The sequence below is a fragment of the Mercenaria mercenaria genome, unplaced genomic scaffold (assembly GCF_021730395.1).
Source record: "Mercenaria mercenaria strain notata unplaced genomic scaffold, MADL_Memer_1 contig_2148, whole genome shotgun sequence".
Classification (NCBI taxonomy): domain Eukaryota; kingdom Metazoa; phylum Mollusca; class Bivalvia; order Venerida; family Veneridae; genus Mercenaria; species Mercenaria mercenaria.
Window position 1 is genome coordinate 60,078 of NW_026460189.1, and position 12,481 is coordinate 72,558.

The 12,481-nt window shown below is 33.7% G+C and overlaps 1 protein-coding gene across 1 annotated transcript in view; it reads right to left on the reverse strand.

Annotated features, from left to right (window-relative positions):
* Nucleotides 1-11,669, reverse strand: part of LOC128552202 (protein mono-ADP-ribosyltransferase PARP14-like) — a gene marked incomplete at its 3' end in the record, with an annotated part of 68,545 nt that extends 56,876 nt beyond the window's left edge. Inside the window, exons 1-5 of the mRNA XM_053533225.1 lie at nt 11,404-11,669; nt 6,475-6,723; nt 5,888-6,157; nt 4,152-4,400; nt 3,563-3,832 (exon numbers count right to left, since the gene is read on the reverse strand). Of these exons, the coding sequence (XP_053389200.1) occupies nt 3,563-3,832; nt 4,152-4,400; nt 5,888-6,157; nt 6,475-6,723; nt 11,404-11,473 (1,108 nt within the window). The remainder of the gene's footprint in view (nt 1-3,562; nt 3,833-4,151; nt 4,401-5,887; nt 6,158-6,474; nt 6,724-11,403) is intronic.
* Nucleotides 11,670-12,481: the final 812 nt, after the last annotated feature.

A 12,481-nucleotide genomic window follows, 5' to 3' on the forward strand; every position in this document is an offset into this window, starting at 1 on the left:
GATCAGTAGGTCAAAGGTCAAGATCACATTAACCCAGAACAGTAGAACATATTTTGCCAAATAACTAGGGAATGCTTTGGTCTAAGATCAGATTTGATACAGAGGTCACTTATGACTTGTAAATGACCGACAAGTATTGATTTGAGGTCACTACGTCAAACTTCCAGTGCACAGTGGACAAATAAAATATGTTCCTTGTGCAAATACTGAATGCATCAGGGGCTGGGGGCATTTTGTGTTCTAGAAGTTCTTGTTCCTTATTACTGTCTGTCTGTCCGTCCGTCTCTATACTGGTCTATGTCCTAACACATTTATCAGATTGTTGCCCTTCGCACCGTTATTTCTGATTTCTTTAAATTTTCGTAAGTATCATTTCATTTGACAGTGCAGAAATATCTAACAGTTTTTCCTCCGAGTCAAGAACATGTTCAAACCTTCAGATCAAGGTCAGATGTGAATAAAGGCCATCAAATTATAAAAAACATAATCATTAGCCATCAACTTGTCATGTTACAAAAGGTTTAAAATATCCCTTAATTTAAGCTTATCATTTGCAGGACATGTTTTTATAAGATTTCGCCATTTAATAAAGCAATATTACACACGTGACGTTATAAATTCAAGTTAATCAGGAACAAAAGGCAAAATTAATCTTGTAGTATCCGCAAACACAATGTCTAAATTGTCTTGCAGTAAAAGAAGATGTCAAAACCTTTCTCTATCAATCTACATGCGTAAAAGGTAATCGCGTTGTTACGTTTGAAATATGATTTTACGGTTTCTTAGAGCCGTCATTATCCTATTTTGTTGTTTCCACGTCAAAGGTCATGTCACCAATTTTGAAAAAAGAAAAAAATGGCACATTAGATACTTTTATTTTTTGAGGCCCCAGAAGGGTTACCCCTTTTATTTACTTTCTATGACCACAATGTTAGTGTTTCTTTTTGTTAACAGAATAAAGGCCAATGTCATCCGAGAAGAATTGCATTTTACATTCTTATTCCTTTTCACAAGTATTTAATCAATTATTATTTTAAGAACACGGTATCCGGTCCTTTGTTCAGTACTCATGGCATTACTGTACTTTGATTTCATGCTGTTTTAACGCCAACTGTACATGCCTCATTTGAAAATGAGACATATTTTGTATGTCCGCCTCAAAACGTGACCCCACATTGTATTTCCATGCATGCATATGTGTACATGAGAATCTACAAAAATAGTTGTCAGGTGATTAGAGGGGCGTTATGGTCTTTACACTTATTCACATTTTCATGTTCTTAACATTTATCGTCACTTACAAAAACAAATGCCGTGAAAATGTCAACTGATGTATACTTTTTATTCAAAACTTGTCTTTTGTATTCAACTCGTTAAAACAAGTTTCAATTCATCGATGACAACATCTGCAACTCGTCTTCAAATATTTTGCGTGATGTTTTAATTCTTACATACGTAATGTCGTCAGGTGTAAAGGCTGTCATTGGTTTATGGCTAAATTAGGATGTTTCGTGATGCTGCGTTGGCTTGAGCGCAGTTTATGCAACGCGTTTCTTTGTGTCGTTCTAGCACACACACGCCAAGACACCATAACAAAATTTTGAAAGTTGTGTGTGTTGTTTTGGCATGTGTGCCAACGACACAAAACAAATCTGATAAAGATAAATAGAACGCGACAAGAGGATACAATTAATTTCTTATTTAACAGAGTTACGGAAAAAACTTTTTCATACATTTGATGGATTCTAAAACTTTCACTGGAAGATAATATGGCGCAGCTGTTGGCGAGAAAGTGTTTTCTTTGCAGCAAAGTGAGAACGTCATCCAGTTGCTCAAAGTTGCTTATGAATTACTTTACAAAGTTTCCAGCTAGATGGAAAAAATGATAACATTGTAGAAAGAAACTGGAAAAGCATGCCAGTAATGTTCTTAAGCAAACGCGACAAATGGAAAGTAACGTCACGGTGTAATCGGCTTTCCAGAGGCATATCAAGCGAATTACTACCTTCGTATCTGTAAGAAATGTCAAAGATTTAAAAATCATTACAATTTTGGTTATAATAAATTACTGTACATGGTCGATTGTCAGCGGTTTTGCAAAAGTTTGATAGAAAGATTATTATCTTACTTTTCTGATTTCTATTACTTTACAAGGGACAGCTGTAAGTACTCGAAAAGCGCCGTCAATTTCTGTAATAATGTCCCTGATACGAAATCAAGTTGCGGGGAACTCCTTAAAATGAGGACTTAGCCTAATTTTTGGAAAAAAAGTATCAATTTTGCATTAAAATTGATGTTTTTCATGTTTTTCCTAAACTGGTGTTCATAATAAAATTCTGATAAGAAAATACCAGTTTTACCTGGTTTTTTTCTAAATGTTTCCACTGCAATTTTCAATATAAAAAGACAATGCATAGCAATTTCTTGTCAGCATTCCCAGCCTTTCACTTCTTGCGAGATAGTCCTTGTCTTGAAGGATCAATAAATAATAAAAAATTGAATTTTCACTGATACTAGTATTTGTCAATTACCAAAATAAAAAACAAAATTAGGCTTTCTTGAAGCACTGAGCACAAAAAGCACAGTCAGAGTCACACATCGCAAAACAGGCTACCTACAAATATAAACTAAAGTGAAAAGATATGGCAAACGGAGTTCTGCAAATAACTATTAAAACAGGAGAAAACGTCCAACAGGAAAGGCCACATTAAAGAATGCTGTCAGTCATACAACAGTTCACGACGTGGAAGCAGGGGTTAGAATACAGGCCGAGTTGAGCACCCGTGTACATTAATACAAAAGAATGCAATAATAAAAACACTGAAGTAACAAACAGACACAGGCATACATAAAGAAGGAACACAGCAAGGTATCTTACATTTTATTTATATGAACACGATATAAAGATTGCAGGAAGGGATAGGGGTAAGGTAAAACGAGGGGAATGACGTTAAAAAGGGAAGGAAAAATACGTCACCTGCATATAAGACACCATACATAACATATTAAACGGTACGAACAAGAAGCAAGATGAAATAAGGGGAACTGCCTTGGAAGGTCAGTTACCTCTGTAAATGGAACTGGGAGGTTTAATCGCGTTTGGGACGTGCCAACCTCAACTACTCTATATTTAACTGGTTAGACGAGACAGTATAAACAAAACATTAAAAAACCACAAATGTTAGTCTAAAATATAGCAGAATAACAACCGTTTTATAACAAAATTAGCTCCGTTTTAAATTCTAGATACTTATGTTTGTTTTTGTGAGTTTTTGAATTAAGGTTAAGACCGCAAAATGAATAAATTGATACAATCACAAAAGTCGAATTATCGTAAGCGTAAGTTTTTAAAGATCTTAGAAATTCCCAGATATACTGTTGGTAATATGAATGAAATTGCCAAAATATCAAGGGGACATCACAAGAGTTGTTCAGTTTATAAATAAACTTATTAGTTAAGAAAAAGATATAGCTTCATATATAAGATCATTTAGTAATGAGTACAAAGAATTAGTATATGAATCTTAAACACTAACGTTTCAGTCTTCAAAGTGAAGCTTACCTGCTTGGTCACGAAACTTTACTAAAGCTGTGGCATCATCGGGATTAATATCAACGCTTTCAACGTGCATTTCGCATGTACTTTCAAAGTCCTCAAAATAAAGTTCCAAAAATTCCTTGTCAATCGAACTTGGTAGCCCAGTAAGTAATATTGTTCTTTGAGCTGAATCTTCACACGCTTTTCCACATTTCTCTTTCGACTTGTACAGTGACACATCAAGCAATTGACCCTTTAAGTAATGCCCATGCCTATCGACAACACGTCGTGCAACTAAAACACATAGATGAAATTGTTTTTTGAAATCTCGAATGCACTGATGAAACCAGTTTAACAAAATCCTGTCAGACGTAGAACATACACACTAGTGATTAAATTATTAAGAAATCTGTAATAAGCAGTGTTCATCTTTTCTCGTATTTATATTTTATATCTGTATTTAGGTGACCTTTAAAAAATATTAGACTGGACTATCCAATAAGCGTACATATAATAGTGCCACAACAGAACGCGTTACTATTGTCCTGAAACAGCGTTGTAATATAAACACCATAACAAATAATATAAATTCAAATATAATTATAAAACAAACCTTCATGGTCCTTAAAAGTTATATATGCAACATTCTTCCCAGTGTCAACAGAACTGTTTACAATCACACCGCCATTAGAACGTTTCTTGTTTTTGAAATAAAGTAACAACATGTCCAAATCAGATTCAATATCGGACGGTCCATGTACTTCTATTGTGCAGGCATTCTCTTTCTCCTCTTCGTAAACTTGAACGGAGATTGTTTGCCCTTTCATTTGTAAAGTCTGACTTCGCAGAATAAAATCGACAGCTGTAAAAATGTAATAAACACACTCTACATAATCAGCAGAAAGGCAAGAAAAAAAAAATGTTATAATTAGCATGAAAATCATTAATTTATCATTAATGGCACGTGCTTACATAAAATACTTACCAAAAGTTGTAATACCCTTCTACGCTTGACAATTTCTTTCATATATTTGTAACAGTACAATTATGAAATATCTCGATTGTTTAAAAGTATATCTTTTAAAAACATATTTCAGTTGCAACAAAATCGAGTAATGCAATTATTTCATTTAATTTAAGTTAAGGCGTCTACCATTTCAAAATCAAAACACAAAAAATAACATAGTTTTCGTATGTTTTAGATTTATTAAAAAAAGAAATATCATTTTAGCGAAACAGCGGTTCAGATCTTAAATTTTCATTGATACCGGTACAAGTATTTTTCAGTTATCGAAATAAAGAACAAAACAAAATTAGGCTTCCTTGAAGCATTGAGCACAAGAAACACAGTCAGAACCACACACCGCAAAACAGGCTACCTACAAATAGAAACTAAAGTGAAAAAAATATAGAAAACAGAGTTCTGCAAATACCTATTAAAAAAGAAGAAAAGAGTCCATCAGGAATGCCCAAATCAAAGAATGCTGCTAGTCATACAAGAATGCTGCTAGTCATACAGCATTCCACATGGAAACAGACATCAGAATACAGGCTGAGCACACGTGTACATAAACACAAAAGAATGAAATAATAAAACACAGTAACAAGCAGACACAGACATACTTAAAGGAGGAAAATAGCAAGGTATCTTACACTTTATCTACATGAAAACGATATAAATGTTAGGTGAAGGAATATGGGTAAGATATAAAGAGCTGGGGGTGGGAGGCGTTCAAGGGGGAAGCCGGAAGGGAAGATACGTCACCAGCATGCAAGACAGCATACATCACATATAAAACGGTACGAGCAAGATGTAATATGGGAACTCCATTGGAAGGGTCAGTAACCTCTGTATATTGAATTGGGAGCTTTAATCGCGTTTGGGACAAGCCAACCTCAGATTCACCCTATATTTAACTGGTTTGGCGAGACGGTGTTAAAAATAATACTAAACCAAAATAAAATGTGTGTCTAAGATATGGCAGAATATTAAATTATAATATAATTCGCTCGGTTGTAAATTCTAGATACTTATATTAGTTTATTGTGTATTTTTGAATTCAGGGTGAGACCGCAAAAAAATCGAATTATCTTAAGTGTTTGTTTCTAAAAATGTTAAAACTTTCACAGATGTACAGTTGGTTATATGAATGATATTGCCAAAATATCAAGGGGACATCACAAGTGTTGTTCAGTTTATAAATAAACTTATTAATTAAGATAAAGATATAGCTTCATATATAAGAACATACAGTAACTTATCTTTTAACTGCAGTAAGGTTTGAGTACAAAGAATTGCATTATAAATTTAAATAGAAATAACTTTTAACTCTTAAAAGTGAAGCTTACCTGCTTGGTCACGAAACTGTACTAAAGCTGTAGCATCATCGGGATTAATATCAACATTGTCAACTTGCATTTCGCATGTACTTTCAAAGTCCTCAAAATAAAGTTCCACAAATTCCTTGTCAACTGAACTTGGTAGCCCAGTAATTAATATTTTTCTTGGAGCTGAATCTTTACACGCATTTCCACTTTTCTTATTCGGCTTGTACAGTGACACATTAAGCAGTTGACCCTTTAAGTAATGCTCAGGCCTATCGACAACACGTCGTGCAACTAAAACACATTGATATAATTGTTTTTGAAATTTTGAATGCACTGAAGAAACCAATATATCAAAATCCTGTCAGATGTAGAACATACACACTAGTGATTAAAATACTGCGAAATCTGTAATAATCAGTGTTCATCTTTTCTTATATTTATATTTTATATTTGTATTTAGGTGACCTTTAAAAATTATTAGACTGGACTATTCAATAAGAGTACATTTAATAGTGCCACAACATAACGCGTTACTACATTCCTGAAACAGTGTTGTAATATAAACACCATAACAATCAATATAAATTCGAATATAAATACAAACAAACCTTCCTGGTCCTTAAAAGTTATATATGCAACATTCTTCCCAGTGTCAACAGAACTGTTTACAATCACACCGCCATTAGAACGTTTCTTGTTTTTGAAATAAAGTAGCAACATGTCCAAATCAGATCCAGTGTCGGACGGTCCATGTACTTCTATTGTGCAGACATTCTCTTTCTCCTCTTCATAAACTTGAACGGAGATTGTTTGCCCTTTCATTTGTAAAGTCTGACTTCGCAGAATGAAATCGACAGCTGTAAAAATGTAATAAACACACTCTACATAATCAACAGAAAGGCAAAGAAATGTTATATTTAGTATTAAAATCATTAATTTATCATTAATGGCACCTGATTACATAAAATACTTACCAAAAGTTGTGATACCCTTCTAATACTCTTCTATGCTTGACAATTTCTTTCACATATTTGTAACAGTACAATTATGAAATATCTCGATTGTTTGAAAGTATATCTTTTAACATATTTCAGTTGCAACAAAATCGAGTAATTCACCCTATATTTAACTGGTTAGACAAGACGGTGTTAATAAAATATTACTAAACCAAAATTAAATATGTGTTCTAAGATATGGCAGAATAACAAATTATAACAAAATTCGCTCGGTTGTAAATTCTAGATACGTATGTTTGTTTTTTGTGACTTTTTGAATTCAGGGTGAGACCGCAATAAATTCGAATTATCTTTAGCGTTTGTTTCTAAATATGTTAGAAATTTCAGAGATGTACTGTTGGTAATATGATATTTTGCCAAAATATCAAGGGGACATCACAAGTGTTGTTCAGTTTATAAATAAACTTATTAATTAAGATAAAGATAAAGCTTCATATATAGGAGGTCAATGTGGTATATGCACATGTAGGACGTTTATATTGAGCTCATTTATAAACCCTAAATTTTGTGATGAATGCTGGAGTACCCTTGGTGAAAATTATATAGGATAAATTCTGAAGGTATAGACTTTTCTGAACATTGTAAAGTATGCTGCAATACCTTGAAATATTAAAGTTATAGACATATATGTATAAACAATTGATCAAAAATACTGACGATATTGTTCTGCTCCAGTGGTTCATCAGACAATAGTGGTCAATGTGTACAGTATGTGTAGAGACAGTTTTTCTATTGTCCAGAGTTGAATGACCTGCACAATAGTTTAACCTGTTATTGTGGATCAGTAGCTGATTAACAAGTGCAAAAATGAACATAGACATAACTGTTTACCGTATGAAATTTGGCCTATTTGGATCGGGAGAGGTTTTAGAGGCTGCCGTACAACTGCATATATTTCATCAAAAAAGTGTACAGACATACACTTTCGGATTCTGCTGATGGGAGTTTGGCTTATATTTACCCTTGGGGTTGGAATACTCATAGCAAACACCTTATTAGATACTGCTTCAAAAGGTAGCATCCCATTAAATATAAGCAACCGTCCGCACGATATCTATGAACCATTCAGGCATAATATACACGACGAAACAATATGGTTACAGCAAATTTACAGAAGTTTTCACACCATAAATATTTACTTGTCAAAAGACGTTGAATCCAATCCTGGACCTGTAACGGATAAAGATGAAATCCCTTTAGCGATAAACTAAAGTGGTGAAAACTTAAAGCTGAAATTCAAAATGTACGGTCGGATAACGTTATGTCAAAATTAAAATGAAGAAATTGTAAAAGAAAAGGAAAGTCAAGAGAAGAGTAGATGCACTGGATGCTAAACAGCAGCGGCTTGAAAGCAAAAGTAACCAAATTGAATCTAACATGGATTTTTCACGAGGTGAAATTGATATGCACCAGTTAGACGTTGACTCAATCCGTGAACTATGTGAAAAATAAACAAGAAAATTTTGATAAGCTAGGGGATGTAGTCGATAAACTTGAGCGGCAAAATATTAAAAATAATTTGAGAATAATTGGCCTACCAGAAAATAAAGATGAAATTGACATTCGCTTAAATCCAAGTTATCAGATAAAGTGTTAAGCGTTGCCTGTCTGGATGATACGTGGAGTATTGACTGTATATCATAGGCATATAGGTTGGGAAAGGAACGGGCGAACGAAATGAGAATGGTGATTGTTAAATTCCTTGAACAAAGTTATAAGCATGAATTATTCAAAGGCCGAGAGAATTTGCGTGTAAATGGTATTAGGATATCAGAAGAGTTAACATCACGGCAAAGATCTACATTGGCAGATTTAAAAAGTAAAGGAAAAACTGGGTATTTTCAGAAGGGGAAACTACATATACGCACTGAAGATGTAAATACCAATATTTATAGAACATTTGTAAACGCTAAGCGCAAAAATCCTCAGGGCCAATTAGACATGGAAGTAGTACAGAATGGAGATTTGGGTCGTGTACATGTGGACAGGTCAAAGCTCAAGCAAACATGAAAGTGAAATTGTGTTTCTGGAATATAGAAGGTATGAACGTAACCTAAATGATCTAACGTCAAAGGTGAATACCCAAAATCCTTTTGGTCTAAACTAAAATCTATGACAGGTAAGAAAAATCGTATAGTAAATAATATATCTACAAACAAATGGCTAGAACATTTCAAAGGTTTATTAAATCCCTACGAAGTACTGGAAAATAACAATGCTATCTTTGACATAATAGATGATGAAATAGACAATGAAGTTGACCACTATATTTTCAATTCAGAAATTACCAAAGAAGAAGTAAGACTAGCGGTAAAGCATCTTAAAACGAGTAATAAACCAAACCCCGACTGTCTTATCCCAGAATCTTTCATCTATGGCATTGACAGTTTTATACATATACTTTTAAAATTATTTAACAGACTTTTTGCAACTGGAGAATTCCCAGAAGCTTGGTGTGAATCAGTTATAGCTACTCTTCAAAAGAAAGGTGATGTAAATAATGTAGATAACTATAGGGGTATCTGTTAACAGAATGTTTTAGATAAAATATACTGTGAAATTTTGGTAACACGTTTAAATTTCTTTGCACAAATATATGGAAAAAATCAGAGAACCAGACTGGCTTTAAGGCGGCTGGATACTCAACAGTCGACAATGCTTTTATATTGAAATCTGTAATAGACAGACTTGTTAAAAACAAAAGACAAAAACTGTCTGTTGCCTTCATTGACTTTCAAAAATGTTTTGATGCCATAAATAGACAATTTCTTTGGAATGTACTTAGAAATGGTGGTATATGTGTTAACCTCTATAGAGCTCTGCAGAGTATGTATATAACAGTAAAAGCTTGTAAAAATGTAATAATGTAAGAAGTGATTACATAATAAGGTCAATAGGACAAAAACACGGATGTTTGGCCCGTCCGATTCTCTTCTCTTTTTATATAGATGAATTGCAGCATGTCTTAAATGCAAGGGATGTACAAGGAGTTCAGTTACATCCATTTGAGTTACAGCTTTTATCATTGATGTTTGTGGATGATATTGCCCTATTATCTGATAGTGATACTGGTTTGCAAAAACAATTGAATATTTTACCTTATTTCTCTGACACATATAAACTTAAAGTGAATGAAAATAAAACAAAAATTGTTGTTTTTAAAAATGGTGGTGCACTTGCTGAAAAGGAAAAATGGATGTATAAAAACAAAGTTCTTGAGGTTGTAAATGCTTTTAGTTATGTTGGCTTATTTTTTACAAGACTACTTTCTATGAGCAGTATGGTATATGACTTATGTATGAAAGAAACGAGAGTTCCTATATCAACATTAAAGTCTTTATATGATTGCGGCCAGTTAAAGAAAACCTATTTTCTAAACTGTTTGACACTAAGATATGCCCTCAGTTACTTTATGGAGCCGAAATTTGGGGTATAAATAAATTTAAAGAACTTGAGCGTGTACAGTATTATGCCTGCAAACGTTTTATGTGCCCTAGACAAAATGCATCTAATGCTGCGGTACTTGGTAAATGTGGCAGATATCTTTTGGATATAGAATCATGTAAACGATGTATAAAATATTGGTTAAAAATTTTAAAAATGCCTACCAGTAGATTAGTTAAGATATGTTATCTAATTGATGTATAATGATGATATAAGTGGCCACAAAAACTGGGTATCTGCTGTAAGAGATAATCTGCAAAACATGGTTTTGGATATGTTTGGGAAAACCAATCAGTTGATTCAGAAAAACACTTTTTATTAACATTTATAAGTAGATTAAAAGATATTTACCTACAACAATGGCGTGTATCAGTTCAAATAAAAAATTGTCGTTTTATATGATGTTCAAAGAAGATTTCTCATATGAAAAGTATTTAGATATATTAGACATCAGAAAATTTAGGTTTATGTACATACATTTCAGAATAGGTTCTCACGATCTTGAGATTGAAACTGGTCGACATAGAAAATAGAAAGAGAAAATATTTTGTGTAGAAAATATGATAAGAATATTATAGAAGATGAGTTCCAGTTTTTACTTTGTTGTGAATTTAGTCTGAAGTATTTACCTAAAAAATATTACTGTAGTCCAACACAAAACAAATTTAATATCCTGATGTCAACAAAAAACGAAACTTTGATAAGGTCCATTGCTACTTTCTTATATTACGCTTTTGATAAACGGAAGTCTAATGTTTAGTTGCTGAAACTTTAATATACTACTTATACATGATATATGTCAGTTTCTGTTACTTTGTATATAATATGTGCCAGTTTCTGTTACTTTGTATATGTCAGTTTCTTTTACTTTGTATATGAACGTGCATATGCTTTGTATTTTGTTGTTTTTGTAAATATGTTTGCATGGGCCGGTGGCCTTGAGAGCAAAAATAAACTTTCTGTTCTGTTCTATAAAAACATTTAGTAACTTATCTTTTAACTGCAGTAAGGTTTGAGTACAAAGAATTAGTATTTAAATTTAAACAATAACGTTTCAGTCTTCAAAGTGAAGCTTACCTGCTTGGTCACGAAACTGTACTAAAGCTGTAGCATCATCGGGATTTATATCAACGCTTTCAACGTGCATTTCGCATGTACTTTCAAAGTCCTCAAAATAAAGTTCCACAAATTCCTTGTCAACTGAACTTGGTAGCCCAGTAATTAATATTTTTCTTGGAGCTGAATCTTTACACGCATTTCCACTTTTCTCTTTCGTTTTGTACAGTGACACATCAAGTAGTTGACCTTTTAAGTAATGCTCAGGCCTATCGACAACACGTTGTGCTACTAAAAAAACAAGGAGCTGCGTTCAATAAACGCTTGATGCCCCCGGTGGCATCCTTGTCGATACAAAGCAACCTAAGTCCAAAACGAGGTCAAGGTCAAACTGAGGTCAGTTGATGTTTGAAGATGAGGAATGGTCGCAGGTTACATCTGTATTAGTATCAATTCATTCTTGTAAGCGGTATTGATGTTAGACGAAACGGTCCCATTTGGTTAATCAAGAGATGGCCCATATAAAGCAACCTAAGTCCAAAATGAGGTCAAGGTCAAACTGAGGTCAGGTGATGTTTGAAGATGCGGAATGGTCACAGGTTACATCTGTATTAGTATCAATTCATTCTTGTAAGCGGTATTGATGCTAGACGAAACGGACCGTTTTCCAAATGGGACCCATTTGGTTAACCAAGAGATGGCCCTATAAAGCAACCTAAGTCAAAAATGAGGTCAAGGTCTCAAGGTCAAACTGAGGTCAGGTGATGTCTGAAGATGAGGAATGGTCACAGGTTAAATCTGTATTAATATCAATTCATTCTAGTAAGGGGTATTGATGCTAGACGAAACGGTCCCATTTGGTTAACCTCGTACGGACGGACGAACGGACGGACAGGACGATCACTGTATGCCTCCCGCATCAGTAGATGCCGGGGGCATAAAAATATTCATGTAATTGTTTTTTGAAATCGCCACTGCTCTTATGTAACCAATATAACAAAATCCTCTCAGACATAAAACAAACACACTAGTGATTTAATTCTTACGCATTCGAGCTCTTGTCTTATTTAGATACCGCCTCGGTAGCCTAGTGGTAGAG